Raw genomic sequence first — 21,392 nt, forward strand, 5'->3', positions numbered from 1 at the left:
CCAAGAAACTCTTTTTAATACTGCAACGTTTCGACCCTTAGGTCTTCATCAGGCAAAATGTATCATAAAAGAATTGTCCATTATGAAAAAAGGGGGGCATTGAAGTTGTTTGGAAATATCCCTTATAGTTCCCTGTGTAGTGGCATGTAACTGAGAAGGTGGCACTATAACAAGGAACTGTTGAATGCAAGTGATTATCAGCAAAACTGTAACCCTTGTTACCACTTGCCACGTCTACAGGCAACCTTCAAGAACATAAAATTACCACCTGCCTCCTATACAGACCACCTTTAGAAGTCGGCCTCTTCGACATAGGACCAGAGATGACTACACAACACTGAGCTGGCCATCTGATGATACACGAAAGATCCTACTATGTCCATTCTTTCTTGTTTTTCACCAATGACATGTGTACATTTTCATTATTATTCTAAATTTCAATCCAATTAGAAACGTTAACAGGTAAACTGTGAACTAATATCCCACCTGCTATGGCTGTATTGTCTGCAAACTGGCACAGCTGTGCCCGAAAGGCCCTCTTCCTGGCACACATTGCAACATGTCATGGAGGGCATGGGCTACAGCATACACAGCCTTGTATACATACATTGTGCTCTGCTCTTAGATCAGACACATACAAAAGTTTAGAATCTGCTGTTTGTAGGTCCTCCTGTCCAGTACACACCCGTCCACCAGCATCCACCCAATCTGATGGAAGGGGAGCAAATTTACACTGAAATGTGTTCTCCCAAAACCGCCTCACCTGAAGAAACACAATGAAGACTCAAACATACATAAAATAGATGTCATTTATAAATTGCAGCTTAAATAGAAAATAAAACAAAAATGCTCACTATGTTATCTTCTTGGCTGTTTTCTGGGTCATTGTCAGGATGTAATTTTAACAAGAAGTCCTTGAGACCTGGTATCTCTCCACGACGAATGGCAAAACCCAGGGCTCCTCTCAGGTATGGCATGTAATGAGGAGACTGGAAATAAGGGTTTCTCTGCCAAGCTGCAGTGGCAGGTAAGATCCATTGCAGACCTGTCACATTCTGCTTTACCACCTGTTCATTGTGTTAAAAAAGAAAATACAAATAATATATAGATATATATATGCAGCTTCTTCTCAAAAGGCAGTGATGCATAAGATCGACACCAGGGCATCAAGGCCAATGCGTCAACCTGTAAGAAGGACACCTCCCTGGTTTCAAGGGGAAGAGGAAGCACATCTCAAGGCTATGCTGGAAGCTGGTGTCATCACCCCTTCATCCTCAGAATGGGTGTCCCCCATGGTGCATGTTTGTAAGAAGGATGGAGGAGTGCGCTGGTGTGTGGATCACCGCCGCCAGTCAAATAGCCAGACATTCCCCCTTGCAGAAGATTGTCTGGATGTGCTTGGAGGGGCCACCGTCTTTTTGACTCTTGTCTGGCTATTGGCAAATAGCGGTCAATGACAAAAACTGTGAGAAGACGGCTTCATCACCAGATACGGCCTCTACGAGTATCCACATATGCCATTCGGGCTGTGCAACACACCAAGCACCTTTCAACGGGCCATGGAGCTGGTTCTTTGTGGACTTCAATGGGAGACGTTGCCGATCTACCTGGATGACATTATCATCCTTGGAAGAGACGTTGTCAAGAGCCTGTATCGACATACAGCTGAAGCCATCCAAGTGTCATCTGCTCAGGGCCATAATATTGTCAATGGTGATGGAATCCGGCCAAATACAGCATTCATCGAGGCTGCCACAACCTGGTCAACCCCCACCAGTGATCTGCAAGTGACTTATGCCAGCAGCATCCTCTCGCCGACACAACAGCGCTACTGCGTCACCCGGCTGTCGTCCGCAACACACAGTAGTTCCGCCACTACCTACTTGGCAAGAAGTTCCTGCTGCTAGAGGAGCTCTCTAGTCACTCTAAATCTTATGCTATGTGTAGGCGAGGTGAAAGGAGTGTCGACAGCTGTGAGTGCTACCAAGCTGGCAAAGAGGTAACCAACCTCCCCTGCCTGGGGTGCAAGTACTGCTACAGACTTCACGAGCAGTGGGCAAGATTCACGGATGACGTGGTGCTACTGGCAGTGAGGTGCGTTGTCACTGAAGAGGAAACTGCGGAGACTAACAGTGCCACAAATAGTCCAGGAGAGGGAGAGAGCAGTCCAGATTCCTCAGCACCTGAGACCCCGAATTATTTATGTATGTATGTACACGGGGTATTGCAGTGTTCAGCAGCATGGACGGCTCGTCTCCCATTCTGGGCAAGAACAAGAGGGCCTGAGTGATACAATCATGTTTGTGGGCTGTAGTGATGTGTCATTCAGGGTAACAAAATGTTGTCATTCAGTGCAACACCCGCATTTTATATTAAAATACAAATAACTTTGTTTTGTTAGAAGCAAAAAAAAACAAAGTTGTGCTTGTTGTGAGGCAGACTGTAGGGAAAAAGGTACTGAGGCACTCCGTCTTCAGGTGAAGAAAATATAATATTTATTTGAGCAAGGCAACAGAACAGAGGATGACCGACGCGTTTCGACACTCGGGTCTTCAACAGGGTCAAAACTTTGTTTTGTTGACTCAGAGAGACATAAACAAATCTCAAAGGATGACGTTAAAGTACCAAACCTTGACGTGAAGTATGAAAGCAGGTGAAACCCTAACCCCTCATGACTTTCCTCCTCTGTCTAACACCCCCCCCTCCTTTCTCTAAATCCATTGTCCAGTTGTTACATTTTATACCCAGTGCTGTGCCACCCCCTGTGCCACATTACGCAATCTTTCACAACCCCCATCTGGGCAGACATAGAAGTAGAGGCAGAGCTTAAAATACTTTATGTTGTGTGTGTGCTTATTTACTTTTTATTTTTTTGCAAGCACATGACTTATGATAGATAATTGTAATAGAGCAATTGTACTTTTGACTCCACTACATTTATAGGAAGGGACTCTTGACACTCACTTGAAACTTACAAAATATATTATGAATTAACCACTATTTCAAACATAGTGAAAATAGCAAATTTACACAAGCTCACAACGTGTTGCTGTGTGACACGCTTGTAGATTATTTTCAAACATTTCTGAAAATCACGATTTCTATATAGCAATGCATCAATATATTACAAATAAAATGTAATTTGTACTTTTGAATACTTGAGTATTTACTTCAGTATATACTTTGTCCACCACTGTCCACAACTTCTCCACCACCAACCACCCATCCACACACTCATCCACCCACCCTATCATTTATAGTTATATTTAGGCCCTGTAAAACGGCATTGTTAGTGATCTTCCGAATCTGTACGTCCCCAGATCGGGCACCGGACCACCTGGATGCAGATTTTCAGTAGATGCTCTCCTCAGGCCCAATATCAAGAATCTACAAGCTGATGTTCGTAGGTGGACTGGACAAATCTTGTTCCACTTTCACCACATTCACTCTGAAAGGTTGACCCTTTTGATGAGGAATTGATCATTTCAGACAAACCTTTTTCTACAGGTCCTGGGCTTCTGAATCTCACATTATGTTGATCTGCACTCAATTTAGTGCGATCCTGAGGTGGTTGCACATCTCTACGTATCTCACACGGCCCATGGAAGCATATGTCCACGCTGTGTGACAAATTAGTTAATCTGACAGGTAGAGCATTCATAACCTGAGGCCACTTGCTCACCATACATGAACTGCAATTATCATTTTAACAACACCGCACCAACCTGAATGGAACGACAGAGCTACTATAACACACACACACACACGCACACACACACACACACACACACACACACACACACACACACACACACACAGACACACGCACGCACGCACTCACGCACGCACGCACACACACGCACGCACGCACACACACGCACATGCACGCGCACGCACGCGCACACGCACACACACACACACACACACACACACACACACACACACACACACACACACACACACACACACACACACACACACACTTGCTTGCTTGTGGTTGTCCATCGTGTCCGATGATGACCATCTTCTCCTATTTGTGAGTCCTCTGGTGGCTGAATAGTCCGATCCTGGATCCACAGTTGCGGTTGCAGACCGTGCATGTAAAAGCGATAATGAAAAGGGGTAGTAGTCTACTTTTGTTCGTTGTGCTCCTCATCCATTTTTAGTTGTGGATAAATTGGTTCAATTGCTCTGCTATCAATGAATCTGCAATCAATGCACTTAGGAACTAATGTTACAAATTGTATTACAATGTAGTTACAAATTGGTGGTACAAACTGATACTTTTGAATCACCTTACAATAAACGGAATGCACAGAAATGTTTAAATGGACCTATTTTAACCACTTCTTAAATCCTCCTTAGTAAAACTGACCTGAGTTGCAAGTGTACTTGGTACGCTCTTTTTTCACTCTACACCAAACCTTTCCCCCAAAATAGCTGATCTAAAAGGCCACAATACGCCACTATTTTGTGTAGCACTACCCCTTTAAGAGGTGTGCATAAAAGGGGTGCCAGGTTTGCGGCCTTCTGTTTGGCCAGAAGCCTGCATTTGGGTGTTTGGTGAAAGACTTGAGGTCATTCAGCCTCATACTGGGTTAGGAAACTTGGCAACCAATGTTATTGCTATTGTAATTCATTTTGGCAATATGGTGACATGTTTAATGTGGCATTCTATATCCCCTTTACAGAATTCGGCAAATGTGAAACAGCTGTATAAGGAAATGACTATACCACCTTCACATATAGGAGTGAGGGATCCTGCAAACACATTAACCATGGACATATAACTGAACACGGTAAGGTTCCCCAAATAGGTACGGGTTCAAAATGAACAGATCCAGAGGCTGGTGTATCCAAAGTTTAGAACGTTCCCACCAGAATAGGGGTGCTGGGTTCAAGTGGTTAAATGCTATCTACCTGTAAATCTATATTACTGAGACTATTACACTATTATTAAATGACCAATTATTGTGTTTGTGAAAACACACAAATGTGGGTTTGTGTGTTTAACAGGTATTTACTATGAATCAACAAATGATTTTGGCACGTTTTCATATAAAGTTACATTATTCGACTCTGCATGATGACACATCATTATAGGGAAAAGGGGCATCTGTAAACGTACACTTTGACAATCTCGTAAAAAAACAAACAATTTAATCAGAAGAGCAGATTTAGCAAGGCATGTGATATTTAATTGGTGTTAGTGTATACTGTTTCAACCTGGAGGCTATATGGCCTCTAAGGCCTGGATTAATTAAAAAAAAAACACTATTGTGTGTGTGGAGCTGCCTGGCATATGACATACAGTAACCCAGCCAAGGGACTGTCATATGGGACACAACTGGTGAGTTGAAGACGCCTTTAGGCTTCAGTCTTGTTTTCCCTCGCACCAGTGGTAACCAGGAGAGTGGCCAGATTTTGCGTGAGAAATAAGGAACCAGGTCTATGAAAATAAGCCCAAAAGAAGCGACTAGGCCACATTAAACCTGTATGCATTGGATTTTTTTTTAAATAGCCGCTCTACAAGCTCACAACGCATCACGTTGTGAGCTTGTAGATTGGCTGTTTACAATAGCCACATTAAATAGAAACATCTTGAATATTTATGTTTTTAAACATTAGGCAGCAACTGCCATAATTCCACTCACCCCTATGTAATTATTGGAAAGTATTGAACAGTTGATCTAACAGACCCAAAATGACTAGTGAGCCACAGAGAGTTAGATTTCCCTCGGTTGCAATGTAACAGCTCTGTGTACACGTCATTTCTATTCCGTTTTAATTGTACATGCATTATTTTCTTTTGATTGTATTATTCCACTTTTGCTTTGGCAATGTAAACGTATGTTTTCCCATGCCAATAAAGCCCTTTGAATTGAATGGAGGGCCATGAGAGAGGCATTAGCACAAGGGCCTTTAATATACATATTGGCCCCACTTATACATATGATAATTGCAGTTACAGTATGCTAAACATGCATGTTCACACCTTGAAACGCTTTGTGATGTTTTTGAATGGCTCAGGTCATATATGACTGTTGGAGTCCCAAACTGTTTTCTTATTGTGGTGTTGTGTGGATGTGTGACCCAGTCAGAGCTGGTTGATGGCCTCCTAGAGCACATTGGTTCTCAAAGTGGGGTCCGGTTTGGCGGGGTTCCAAAGGGCTCCCAGCAAAATGTGTTAACATAGCATAAAAATAATTTTAACCTTTTATACTTTGGCTATTCAATAGCAGATCTACAAGCTCATTGCACGGCACCGAGTGCTGTGCTATGAGCTTGTAGATCTATTTTTGAAAAATCGTGAATATTTGTGCAAACCTTTGAATATATATAGCCTATTTTTCAAAGCGAACATTTGTAACTCAAATCTTTTCTTCTGGACAACAAAATATTTGAGATGGGGGTCCGCGGCGGGAGCGGTCTTTGTGCCCCCTGTCTGGGTAGCAGAGGGCGGGGGAGGGGATTAGGACGGAGACTGGGAGACCACGCCTCTTCTGGCAACGCCCCCTTGGCTATTAATCCTGAACGTGCGTCCTGAACGAACAAATGAGTCGGGACAGAGAGACAAGCAACAAAGAAGAAATCGATAAATAACAAATACGACACAGAAACGCAGAGCCAAAGGGGGAAAAGCCAAAGGATTGTTTTTTTCGTTTTGGATTGCAAACAAACACAAGGTAAGAAACTCGTTTTGGTGGAAAAGGTTCTCAAATTCTTTATTTAAGTAAAAGTACCAATACTGCAATATAGAAGTAGGCTACTCTGTTACAAGTAAAGTCCAGAATTCAAAAATTACTTGAGTAAAAGTACAAAAGTATTGGCATCAAAATGTACTTAAAGTACCAAGTACTAAAATGTTTGAAAATAGTAGATCTGTTGGCGTTTGTTCCGTTGTCTTTGTTAAAAAGAAAAGAAAAAACAATCAAAAAAGAAGGCTTGTAGATCTGCTATTTTCAAATAGCCTAGGTATATAATAGGGCTAAAGTGGTTAATGTATGTTTTATAATGTAATAATTTCAAGCTATCCTTTGGTGTTTGTTCCGTTGTCTTGGTTTAGTGCGTTAAAAAGAAAAAAAAACAATCAAAAAAGAAAGCTTGTAGATCTGCTATTTTCAAATAGCCTAGGTATAAAATAGGGCTAAAGTGGTTAATGTATGTTTTATAACGTAATAATTTATATCTGCAAAGTAATTAGTGACTAAAGTTTTCACATAATTGTAGAGGAGTCAAAGTACAATATTTGCCTCTGAGATGTAGTGGAGTAGAAGTAAAAATATAGACAATTGGAAATTCCAGCAAAGTAAAAGTTCCTCAAAGTGTACTTAATTACAGTACTTGAATAAATGTACTTAGTTACATAGCAATCATACTCTTATTCTACTCTACTTATTCTAAAGCACATAAAATGCTAATTTTTGCCACACAGGAAGGCCTCTAGAAACGGCGTGGCTTTTTGATCATCTTGATGATGATGTCCCAATTAATAGAACAGCATTCTTCCACATGGTTAAAATGCATAGGCCTATAATATCATTATGCAGTGCTTTCATTCAATGCAGTTTATGCAAATATAACCGAATCTTGATGATGATGGCCCAATTGCCTCACCTGAATGATCATATGTGAGCTTGTAGATCTGCTATTTTCAATTTATTTACATTTTATAGAAACGTTTGTTTTTGCAGTTAGCTTTTAACATTGTTGATGTAATTATTTGGATGTATCGCTGTGTGTACCAACTATATAGTAGTGTGTACCCTGTTGGATGGGTCTGTTGACTGGTAGTGACCCAACCAACTCGAATCCCCCCCCCCCCCCACCCAAGCAAACTTTTCCAGCCCTATTGCTGCACATTGGTATTATATATGTATACCTGTATGCATGTATACATTCATTCTGAATATTAAAAAAAAACATACGTGTGTCTTTCTCTTCACAGCATGTCAGAGCTGCGTGCAACAAGTTGTGGTGATGAGAACTGTGGTGATCTTTCTGCGTATCCTGTCTTACAGGTCAGTTATAACACTGCTGTGGTTATTCAACTCATAATATTACTATTTTGTTTGATCGCTTATGTTACTTATCATAACAAGTTATGTATTCAATATCGCTTCCATTTGTATTTCACAGACCTGGCTTCCCCCTGGGTATGACTATCATGTTGTCTCCTGTGAGGAGCAAACTACAGAAATGGACCACAGCGCATTTTGCGCTACTTTAAGGCTCCCATTTAACACTGAAGAACGCATTACACAGTGGGTTCTGGAGGCGAAGGACACCCCCGCCACATGGAGGGTCAAATCCCAAAGACCAATGACTGGCACAACTAATATCTTCAGGGTAATGAACCATAACCGCTATTTTTTTTCCCATTCAGCACATAGCATCGGCTTGTAGGAACATTAGAATGGTGATTAACCAATTTGTACATACATATTTTCAGAGGGATTACAAATGTCAGCACAAAGTACATTCAGCAAGCAGAGGGGCATCAAAAAAGCACACCGACTGCCCAGCTAAGTTGAGTGTGATCCTGAAGGCAGACCCTAGAAGAGAGGGTAGAGTGTCACGGTGAGTTTGTGCACATTCACAGTAAGTGTTGTCATTTGAATGCAATTATTCCACATATTGTTGCTCACATATCTTTGTGCTTGTTGTCTCAGGGCTAAGGTGGATCCACATTTACCTCAGTATCCAACTGTGGTAATTCTCCAGAATGTCCACAACCACAATGTGCATTCGGCTGCAGCTCTGAAACACAGAGACGTGGGAAGCGAAGCCACTGAGAAGTTAACCGCACTCTTTGAGATTGGTCACTCTGCACCTTCTGCCATGTCAGTGCTCCAACACAACCTTCGAGCAGAGCATGGTGGGGAGTATATATATGCTTCTGCTGACCGAGCCATATGCCCAGACCGTGGTTTCGCCAAAAGGTATATTTAACGTTTTAAACAGAAACCTATGTTTAATTCTCAATTAAGCACATTCTTAAGAGCTCCCCTTTCCGGGTGCACAGTCATGAAATTCCAGGAAATATTTTGAAATTGGAAAACATGTTTTCCAGACCTGGAAAAGGTTTGGAATTAATGAATCAAAATATTTGGATATACATTGTTAAAAAACTGTTAAAAATGTCCAACATGTGGCCTAATGAGGATGTCATTTGACAAAAATAATAGATCTACAAGCTCAACATGTTCCACGATACGTTGTTAGCTTGTAGATCTGTTCTTTTTGAACAGGGGTATAGGCCTGGAAATGTGGTAAAATACGTTGTAAACGTTATGACAATTCAATGTTAAAAATGTGTGGAAACCCTGCCTTTTTTCACAGACTCTTCGGAAAGTTGAAGGCAGCTCAAACTGCTCCAAGTGCAAGCCATCATGACCATTCCTACCCACTCGCGTCTGCTCCAAGTGCAAGCCAGCAGGACCATTCCACTCCGCTTGCGTCCACTCCTCATGCAAGCGAAGAAAACACCACCACTCACGAATGTGAAACTGGTAAGAATAATAACTAGCTGTATATACAAATACTTAATGACATTTACAATATTAACTGGCCGTTGCAGAGTATTTAGGCATAAATAGAACATTATTATTTTGTGTACATTTAATTCTAAGCACAGATATTGTGTGAATAGTAAGATCCTACTGTTACTGTAAAGTTGCACCTGTTTTAACAGACGCACCAGACCGTCGCATCCTTGTGGAAGGCCTGCGTAACGCCATCACCACCCTGGGAAACACCTTACCAGATAATCCCATGCTCACCGATTACGACTTAGCTACACTTACCAAGCTGATTGTAGCTGCAAGTAACCCATTAGTGGCACGGTGTACCCTTTTTGGGTACACCACAAACACGGCCGTAAGAGCAAGGGCGATCCGACGAGCAGCGAGGCGATCAGGCAAAATCCTTCCATGTCAGCCAGGAACACCTACCCGCCGAAAAGATCCATCCAGCACGTCCAAGAGGTGTCTGCCGGCTGGTGGGTCACAGCCACAGAGGAGTGGCATTGCTGCGATTGATCACTCACACTATAGTTTGAGGAAGAAACCGAGGTTGGCTGGGCACTACAAGTTAGCAGATTCTGTGAAAATAAATTGCTCACATCCAAACAAGTGATGTTTGCTATCTGTACGTTGCATGTTGTACAGTTTTTATACTCTTGATTTTGTTTGGATATGTTTTTTTGCACATTAAGTTTGCGCTTGCATGTTTGCTATCTGTACGTCCCCCCCCCCCCCGATGAGTGATTCTACACGGCTTCTGTGTCTGCACTCTGCACAACTTATTGTTATTGAGTTTAGGGGAAAATGCTGCTAATTGTCCCAAAAGTTACTGCAAAAGATTGCTGCTATTTGTTTAAAAAAAAATCAGCTAATTGTCCCAAAAGTGACTGCAAAAGATTTGTTAGTGCCATTATAGCACTGACGAAGGTCCTGGGAGGACGGAAACGTTTGCTTTTTTAATTCACTGAGCACTGAGCATACTATGGGCATCTTAAAATAAAGAAAATGTTTTTTCTTTAAGTCTTGTCTAAGGAGTTTTTTCCTCATCATCCATGCAGAGAGCGAGTCTCCTTCAGTCAGTTTACCTTTATGTTTTTTGAGACCACCGCACCTGCAGTTAATCTTCACCAAAAGGACAAAGAAAGGCGCAACAGTTCTCCTGTTCTTTAGTGCTATTTCTTTTAAAAATGTTGTTGTTCTCATGCCAATAAAGCACCTTTGAATTGAAGCACAATGACAAATATTCTCTGCCTTTCTAATTAAATATCAACACTTTGCTATGTGGACCATCAACCCAAAATAGACCTTTGTTGACCTCCGGAGGGGAATTCATGGCATCAGGCCAGGGTTCATTAGTGAGGAAAATGAAAAAAATAAATAAAAAAAAGGTTCAGTTTATTTTATTTCAACAAGGAAAAATTGTAATAGATTTTGTATTATCAAATAAATTGATTAAAAACTTTAATCAACCATATTTTATACTTCATTGTACAAAGGTGTTATATGTAAATAACAAAATGTCCCAAAAGTTACTCCTAAAGCTATCATATAATGATTTACTTATATTGACTGTATCGATAGCTGTTTCACTCATGATACAATGTCTCTTTTTTATAATATTTTATAATATAAAAGTTTATAATATTTAGAGAAATTCTAAGTTTCAAACACAAAAGTAGTGGTGAATTAGGCAACTGGATATTTATTATATACTTAGACTGCATTCGTTTTAACTCATTAAAACTGGGAAAGTTATAGTTTCCTTTAAAGTTTAATACACGCAACTGTTTTCGCCAGATTTCATTTTTGCTGTTTCTCATGAGCGTGCGTGCGTCAGTCGCGCTTCAACAACAAAGTCGTCTACACATCGACTGCCGCTGCACTGACAGCGCTCGCCCAGTGTGGGCGGAGCTATCGGTCTAGGATGTGACGTAGTGACCCATGTTGCACAGTGATTGAGTTCATGTGTCTGTTTTCTCATCTGGATTTTGTCACTGATCCTCTCTGGAGAACATTACATTACATATTTACTGTAGAAGCTGTGACAAACACTTGAGAACCTTTGATTCTTCTATGAGACTTGGTTATGTCTTTTTTATGGAACTTTATCATTCACTGCACCCCTGAATTACATTGGTACTTTATAGCATCTTAAATGTATATATTACGGTACATAAAGTACCGTAATATGACATGAACGTACGACACCCACTTTGAGAAACCCTGTCCTAGAGCAATGTTTCCCAAGCAATGGATCGGACACACTTTTGGACACATTTCGTGCTTTGTAACGTTTTAGAATAGTTCAGTCGTGATGAATCAGGGCATGCACTGTATATCAGGGGTTCTCAATCATACCCTAAACTTTAGGGTATGATTAGTGCTTTAGGGCATAAAGCACTATAGTGTCTATTACAAACAGTGTTTTTACCTAGGAGTGACAACATGACAGCAGCAACCTATATTTATTCTCGAAAGGCATTGAGGTTGCTTACTTTCCCCTATCTGAAACACACGTTTTAAAAGCAGTTGCAGACATTTGTGGATAGGTGTGTAATCAGCCTGTCCCAGTCTGTACAAACACAAAAGGGAAACAATTTGGGACTCTAACAGTTGTATACCTGACCTGAGCCATTCAGAAAAATCACAAAGTGTTTCAGGTGTGAACATGTTTAGCATACTGAATGATAATTTCATTATCATATGTGAGACCCTTAATATGTATATTAAGGGTCCTTGTGCTATTGGCTCTCTCATGGCCCTCCCCATTCAATTCGAAGGGCTTCATTGGCATGAGAAAACAAACGTTTACATTGCCAAAGCAAAAGTGGAACAATACAATCAAAACAAAAGAATGTATGTAGGCCTACAATTAAAAGGGAATAGAAATGACGTGTACACAGAGCTGTTACATTGCAACCGAGGGAAATCTGACTTCTCCCTGTCGCTCCTACATCATTTTGAGTCTGTTTGTTCACCTCGGTCCAGCTGATTAAAGACACAAAACTAACTTCATGTATAGAGATCCTACCACGCATGTGTTTTACAGTGCAGTTTAGCTCATACCTTCTTGTTTAATAGAGAGTTTGTTATAGTTTAAACATTGACCTCTGCTAACATCATATAAAATGTCATAATATGGAACAGATATTTGTTACTTGACGCTTAACTGAACTCAAACCAAGCAAGAGATGGTATAGTTTCAATGTTATGATAAAAAAAAGTATTATATTGTGTAGAAGACTGATGCTAGGCTCTTAGTTTATCTATGATCCTAGATTACTGAGGCACTACATTGTTATTATGTACGAGTGAAGGAAAACCTTCAGGTGAATCGAATTTAGTTCAAACCATTCATTAAAATCTGTACCAATGTTACAATTTACTATGGGGTATTGAGTTATTGAGCAAGTAACAGAAGTCAAGTTATTAGGGATTATGATCGATAGTAGAATGTAAGGCCTATTAGAATAGTCAAATTGATCAACTGGTGATAAAAATGGGCAGAGGTAGCCTATAAAACACAATAGGAAATACATGCCTAAATACTTCACCAACCAATTAACATAAGTGTTATCACATTTACTTTATTGTTCAGTGAATTGGTCCAGTACAACAGGAAGTAATTTGAACCAGTTACAGGTAGCCCAAAACAAAGCAGCCAGTGTTTTTTACTTAAGTAAAAGTATCAATACTGCAATGAAGAAATACTCTGTTATAAGTAAAAGTCTGGAATTAAAAATGTACTTGAGTAAAAGTACAAGTGTTGGTATGAAAATGTACTTCAAGTACCAAAAGTAGGAAGTATTAGGCTATGCAGAATGTCCCGTTTCACAAGTTTTCAAAATAGCAGATATACAAGCTCACAATGTGCCACATCGCAACAATTTGTCAGCTTGTAGATCTGCTATTTTCAAATGGCCGAAATGTATATAGGGCTGAAGAGGTTACTGTATGTTTTCTGATAATAATCTGCAAAGTAACTAGTAAATAAAGTTTTCAAATGATTGTAGTTTCTAGTAACTAGTAAATAAAGTTTTCTAATTATTGTAGTGGAGTAAAAGGTCTTCAGCTAAAAAGTGTGGGAACCTGACTGTCCTAGAGCTATGTTTCCCAAACAATGGGACCTTTTCTTTTTTTTTTGTTGCATTTCTTACAATGATTAGTGACCTACAGAGAGGTCCATAAAGCCACCTTTCCAATGCAGCTTAAGCACCACACCACACCACACCACACCACACCGCACCACACTGCATCAAAATATCTACCGTTTCCATTACACAAAAGTACCCCTGCTCAAATCCACAGGTATGAGTAGCAGACTCCGGTCATTCACACTCATTTGTAATGTACATTTTTGCCTAACAATGGAATGTAGGTGAGTGGCCAACTGTCCTGTATACAAATGCAAATCACCTGTGCACGTGGCCCAGCTTGGCCTAGCTCAGACCTACCCAGGACTGGGTACTTTTTAAGGAATGCGACAAAAACTAAGAAATCTCCATGAATTCAATGCTTCATGGGGTGTAATTGATAGAAAAGTAGAAGAAAGATAGAAGTATTTTTTTGGGTGAACTACTTCTTTAATCAAACGACTTAATTAAATTAAGTAATTTGATTAATTACATTCACTGAAAGTATCTAGTCTAACAACCACTACAGTGACTACACAGTAAACTCCTCAGTGTTAATCTATCCATTTATGACGCTGGTCAAATTGTGTGGCTGCCTGGCCGGCATTAAAAGTCTTTATACAGTTATTTTCAAAGTGGAGAGTTAATTACTTGCCCGGTCACGTTCAGATTTTATGATTAATTTGATTTGGTCATTTCTCACTCATACAAGTGAATGTATCCAGCAATATTATTGTCGGACAAATGTACCTAATGTACCAAATGTACCTGTTTTGTTGTGTGAATTTTGTCACTGGTCCTCTCTGGAGAACATTGAAATACTATTTACTGTAGAAGCTGTGACAAACACTGAGAACCTTTATAAACATGTCTTCCCTGTAGGTTTTGATAAGATACTCAGTTTGGAGTGTGTGTGTGTGTGTGTGTGTGTGTGTGTGTGTGTGTGTGTGTGTGTGTGTGTGTGTGTGTGTGTGTGTGTGTGTGTGTGTGTGTGTGTGTGTGTGTGTGTGTGTGTGTGTGTGTGTGTGTGTGTGTGTGAACAATAGGTCTGTGGTCTGTCAAGCCCCGCCCCCAGCCAGGCTCATGGATATAAAAGCCTCAGACCAAACACTGAGCACTAAACTGAACTTGCAGTGAGGAAGGACACACTGTTTTTCCACATCTACAGGGAATACTGACCCAGACCACTTGAATCTGCTGCTGAATGGACTTTAACAACAACCAGCATTCACAGTGAAAATAAACTCCAGGGAACATTCTACAGGAGGGAGTGTTGCCACCACCGTGTTTGTAGCGTTACTCAGAGACTAAATGGCTTCCAATTTGTCTTTTTCAGAAGAGGATTTTTGCTGCTCTGTGTGTCGTGACATCTTTAAAGATCCTGTTGTCCTGGCATGTAGCCACAGCTTCTGCAAAGACTGTCTGCAGGAATGGTGGACACACAAGGGAACAAAGGAATGTCCAGTTTGTAAGAAAATAAATAAAAGAAAATCTCCACCCTGTAACCTGGTTCTGAAGAACTTGTGTGAGGCCTTCATACAGCAGAGACCTTCAAAGCGTCAGAGAACTTCGTCAGGATCTGAGGATGTCTGCCGTCTGCACGCTGAGAAACACAAGCTCTTCTGTCTGGAATGTCAACAGCCAGTGTGTGTTGTGTGTCGAGATTCTAAAAAACACAGCAGCCACAGGTTCAGACCCATCGATGAAGCTGCACTGGACCACAAAGAGGAAGTCCAGAAATCATTAAAGAATTTACTGGAGAAACTGAGGTTATTTAAAAGAGTTAAACTTACATGTGACAAAGGAGCAAAACACATTAAGGTCCAGACCCAGAACACAGAGAAGCAGATTAAGGAACAGTTTAAGAAGTTCCATCAGTTTCTACAAGAGGAAGAGGAGGCCAGGATCACTGCACTGAGAGAGGAAGAGCAGCAGAAGAGTCAGATGATGAAGGAGAAGATTGAAAGTTTGAACAGAGAGATATTAACCCTTTCACACACAATCGGAGCCATAGAGGAGGACCTGAAAGCAGAACACATCTCATTCCTGCAGAACTACAAGACCACCGTGGAGAGAGTCCAGTTCACACTGCAGGACCCACAGCTGGTCTCAGGAGCACTGATAGACGTGGCCAAACACCTGGGCAACCTGACCTTCAGAGTCTGGGACAAGATGAAAGACATTGTCTCCTACACTCCTGTCATTTTGGACCCCAACACTGCTTATGAAATGTCTCACCTGTCTGATGATCTGACCAGTGTGAGACGTGTCACACAACAACACAACATCTGTGACTGGATTCGGATTCCTAACAACCCAGAAAGGTTTTTACTCCCTGACTTTGTCCTGGGTTCTGAGGGTTTTAATTCAGGGACTCACAGCTGGGTTGTTGAGGTTGTTGGAGAAAGTGCCCACTGGGAAGTGGGAGTGTTATCAGAGTCTTTCCAGAGGAAGGCGCTTCCTCTGGAGGGGGGTCAACGCTGGAGCCTAGGTTTATATAAAGGTTGTTTATTTACACCGGCACACACAGAGTATTTAGAGAGTGATCTCTCAGGGAAGCAGATCCAGAGGATCAGAGTCCAGCTGGACTGGAACGGAGGAGAGCTGTCATTCTCTGATCCTGATACTAACGCACACCTATACACCATCATACACACTTTCACTGACACAATGTTTCCATTCATTTGGACTACAAATAACGCTAGGGTATTACAAGAGAGGGTCAGTGTAACTCTGGAACAATGATGATGAACTGTAGAAAACCATAGAACAATGATGTGAAGAAGCCATGGTTGTTTTTTATAGCGAGGTGGTGGATTACCATGATTCACAACATCTTGATTATAGCCGTGTCTTTTTTGCTTGAAATGCAATAAGCTTTACTAGTTTACTAAAACTGGTGTGTAGTTATTATTATTAGTATTTATTTTTTAATCAAGAAATGATTTCATACATTGTGAATTACAATCACTTAGAGTGTTTTTTTGTGTTACAATGGTGAAAGTATTGATTTGTTGCTTGTATTTTATGGTCTCAAGGCGTATAGAGTCAAAGTGGTCATCTTCTACTAATATTTCTAAACCGCTACGCGCTACCTCATAATCACCATTTTGCATGAAGTTCAGAAGGTTTTACTGAACAATTTAATGCATTAACTGTTGACATTTCCTATCAAGCTCAAAATAATTTAACATGTGATTGATTGGTTTTGGTTCTAAATCTGTAAATAAAACTATGTGCTGTTTAATTCAAATAAATGTCTCTAGCACACATCTCTTGTTTGGTTTGAGTTCAGTTGCTTCAAATAACAAATATCTGTTCCACATTTTATTTCATTATACAGTATGACATTTTGTTAGCAGGGGTCAGTGTTTAAAACATTGCAGACGTTTTATGAAGCCATATGGTGTGAGCTACACAGTAAATACACAATCTATATTTAATGCGATGATATAAATATTCTATCAAATTCAACAAGATTTATCGAATCCTTCATAAATACATTTGTCTTTACTCAGCTGCACTGAGGTGAACAGACCCAAAATGAGGAGTGACCCACAGACACAAATTAGCACGAGGACCCTTAATATACATACTCATTGACTGCTATTGACAAGTGCATTCATCAATTGGCCCGAGGCTCACACTGCTTTGGAAAAGAGTGCTGTGTTTGCAATGGTTTACGCTAGAGGGCGCTGTTCACAAACCTTATGGAGCTTGACAGACCACAGACCTATTGTACACACACACACACACACACACACACACACACACACACACACACACACACACACACACACACACACACACACACACACACACACACACACACACAGAGAGTCCAAACTGAGTATCTTATCAAAACCTACAGGGAAGACATGTTCAATTGCTCTGCTATCAATGAATCTGCAATCAATGGAATGACACTTAGGAACTAATGTTACAAATTGTATTACAATGTCTTTGTCAAACTGACCTGAGTTGCAACTGTACTTGGTATGCTCTTTTTTTCACTCTACACCAAACCTTTCCCCCAAAATAGCTGATCTAAAAGGCCACAATATGTGTAGCACTACCCCTTTAAGAGGTGTGCATAAAAGGGGTGTCAGGGTTGCGGCCTTCTGTTTGGCCAGAAGCCTTTATTTGGGTGTTTGGTGAAAGACTTGAGGTTATTCAGCCTCATACTGGGTTAGTAAACTTGGGAACCAATGTTATTGCCATTGTAATTAATTTTGGCAATATGGTGACATGTTTTATGTGCCATTCTTGATTCTATATCCCCTTTACAGAATTCGGCAAATGTGACACAGCTGTATAAGGAAATTACTATGCCACCTTCACATATAGGAGTGAGGGATCCTACAACACCATATAGTGGACAATGTAACTGAACAAGGTAAGGTTCCCCAAATAGGTACGGGTTCAGAATGAACAGAACCAGATGCTGATGTATCAAAAGTTTAGAGCGTTCCCCCCAGAATAGGGGTGCTGGGGTTCAAGTAGCCCTAGAATGTCTGTGATCTTACATACATTTCAAGTATTCCAAATACACAGTCATAGATCCCCCTCGTAGGCGCGCTGTGTAGTGACGATCTGCGCGGCCGTAAAAGTGCTCTAAACTCCGTCTGTACTCACCCAATAATTAATTCCTAAGACTTGGAGTCATTTTTTGTCCTCTAGTGTCATATCCATTTGAAAGTTCTGGCAGAAAACGTGTGTTTAGTCAAATATCTCCACTTTTCCACGAGCTTCACACGGACGACTGTCTGGATGCGCTAGGGGGGCGCGACTTGAGTGACGGACCCACACAAGTAAATCGGTCCGTCACTCAAGTCGGCCCCCCTAGCGCATCCAGACAGTCGTCCGTGTGAAGCTCGTGGAAAAGTGGAGATATTTGACTAAACACACGTTTTCTGCCAGAACTTTCAAATGGATATGACACTAGAGGACAAAAAATGACTCCAAGTCTTAGGAATTAATTATTGGGTGAGTACAGACGGAGTTTAGAGCACTTTTACGGCCGCGCAGATCGTCACTACACAGCGCGCCTACGAGGGGAATCTATGACTGTGTATTTGGAATACTTGAAATGTATGTAAGATCACAGACATTCTAGGGCTAGGGTTCAAGTGGTTAAATACCTGTAAGTCTATATTACTGAGACTATTTACATTATTATTAAATGACTAAGTAATTATCGTGTATGTGAAAACACACACATGTGGATTTGTGTGTTTAACAGATATTTACTATGAATCAACAAATGATTTTGGCACGTTTTCATATAAAGTTACATTATTGGACTCTGCATGATGACACATCATTATAGGGAAAAGGGGCATCTGTAAACGTACACTTTGACAATCTCGTAAAAAAAACAACAATTTAATCAGAAGAGCAGATTTAGCAAGGCATTGGCCCATGTGATATTTAACTGGTGTTAGTGTATACTGTTTCAACCTGAAGGCTATTATATGGCCTCTAAGGCCTGGATTAATTAAAAAACAGCACTATTGTGTGTGTGGAGCTGCCTGGCAGATGACATACAGTAACCTAGCTAAAGGAACTGTCATATGGGACACAACTGGTGAGTTGAAGACGCCTTTAGGCTTCACTCTTGTTTTCCCTCGCACCAGTGGTAACCAGGAGAGTGGCCAGATTTTGCAAGAGAAATAAGGAACCAGGTCTATGAAAACAAGCCCAAAAGAAGCGACAAGGCCACATTACACCTGTATGAATTGGATTTTTTGTTTAAATAGCTGCTCTACAAGCTCACAACGCATCACGTTGTGACACGTTATGAGCTTGTAGATTGGCTGTTTACAATAGCCACATGAAATAGAAATATTTTGAATATTTTGTTTGTTTGTCCCAAATGAATATGTATTCGTCCGTGGACAAATGCACATTAAGTTGGGGGTCCTTGACGTGAAAATGTTTGAGAATCACTGGTTTAAACATTAGGCAGCAACTGCCATAATTCTTCTCCCATGTCATTATTGGAAAGTATTGAACAGTTGATCAAACAGACCCAAAATGACTAGTGAGCCACAGAGAGATTTCCCTCGGTTGCAATGTAACAGCTCTGTGTACACGTCATTTCTATTCCATTTTAATTGTACATACATTATTTTGTTTTGATTGTATTGTTTCACTTTTGCTTTGGCAATGTAAACGTATGTTTTCCCATGCCAATAAAGCCCTTTGAATTGAATGGAGGGCCATGAGAGAGCCATTAGCACAAGGGCCTGAAATATACATATTAAAGGCCCCACATATACATATGATAATTGCAGTTACAGTATGCTAAACATGCATGGTCACACCTTGAAACACTTTGTGATGTTTTTGAATGGCTCAGGTCATATATGACTGTTAGAGTCCCAAACTGTTTTCTTATTGTGGTGTTGTGTCGATGTGTGACCCAGTCAGAGCTACTGGTTGATGGCCTCCTAGAGCGTTGGTTCTCAAAGTGGGGTCCGGGGACCCCCAGGGGTATTTGAGGGGGTTCCAGGGGGTCCCCAGCTAAATGATGGACAGGAACCAAATGGACCCTTATGGGTCTGTAACTCTGAGAGTGTACAAATGGAACCAAATGGACCCTAACGGGTCCATTTGGTTCCATTTGGTTCCATTTGGTTCCATTTGGTTCCATTTGGTTCCATTTGTACACTCTCATAGTTAAATTAACATTGATTTTACAATATGAATTGGGGTCCCAGAGATAGAGATGCCGTTACATGGGGTCCGTAGTCTAATGCATGTCAAACTGGGGGTCTTTGAAATTAAAATTGTTGAGAATATTTATTTTTTAACTAACGGGCGGCCATAGCTGAGTTGTTAGTGAGCCCGCCTGGAAAGCCAGCAACAGGCCAGAAATGTGTCCATGTGTGTCCCTAAGCAAGACTCTTAACCCCTAATTGCTCCCGAGCACTGTAGAATGGGCTTGGAACTCACTGCTCCTAATAGTTATAGTATGGGTAAATGCAGACACATTTTCACGTATACGTGCAAATATACAGTGACCAAAAAAACACCACAAGGAGTGGGGACTATTCTATCTAAACTGGGAGTCAAATAAAATGCTTCTTAAGGGTCTGTTGTGCCGTTGGCCTTTTGTTGCATAGTGATTGAGTTCATATGTGTCTGTTTTGTTGTGTGGATTTTGTCACTGATCCTCTCTGGAGAACATTGAATACATATTTACTGTAGAAGCTGTGACAAACACTTGAGAACCCCTTATGAAATGTATTCCCTGTAGGTTCTGTTAAAATTCTCAGTTTGGACTCAATTGTGTGTGTGTTTTTTGCATTTCTTACAATGATTAGTGACCTACAGGGAGGTCCATTATAGGCCTATTAGCACAAGGATCCTAGTATTCAATGTTTTAGCATCAACATGTCTATCAGTGTGTTCTCAATGTGGAGGTAGGGGTTTGGGGTCTCCAACATTTGCGAGGGTAACATCCAGAATGTATTTCAATTATGCAAAAGGAGTAGTTCACCCCAAAAAATACTTATGATCTATCAATTACACTCTTTGAGTCTCCATTGAGTCACTACGCCGGTCATCAAATTATTGCCTTAGGAATGCGACAAAAACTAAGAAATCTCCATGAATTCAATGCTTCATGGGGTGTAATTGATAGAAAAGTAGAAGAAAGATAGAAGTATTTTTTTGGGTGAACTACTTCTTTAATCAAACGACTTAATTAAATTAAGTAATTTGATTAATT

The 21,392-nt window shown here is 40.6% G+C and overlaps 2 protein-coding genes across 2 annotated transcripts in view; both read left to right on the forward strand.

Annotated features, from left to right (window-relative positions):
* LOC311044622 (E3 ubiquitin-protein ligase TRIM35-like) overlaps positions 1-21,392 on the forward strand; it is a gene marked incomplete at both ends in the record, with an annotated part of 153,288 nt that overhangs the window by 112,742 nt on the left and 19,154 nt on the right. The window lies entirely within an intron of this gene.
* Positions 14,969-16,402, forward strand: LOC311044701 (E3 ubiquitin-protein ligase TRIM35-like; the record flags this gene model as incomplete). Its single annotated transcript, XM_084056451.1, has 1 exon — positions 14,969-16,402. The coding sequence occupies one exon, from the start codon at positions 14,969-14,971 to the stop codon at positions 16,400-16,402; it is 1,434 nt and encodes a 477-aa protein (XP_083912577.1).

Source organism: Gymnoscopelus microlampas (assembly GCF_963454915.1).
Source record: "Gymnoscopelus microlampas genome assembly, chromosome: 1".
Taxonomy (NCBI): Eukaryota; Metazoa; Chordata; class Actinopteri; order Myctophiformes; family Myctophidae; genus Gymnoscopelus; species Gymnoscopelus microlampas.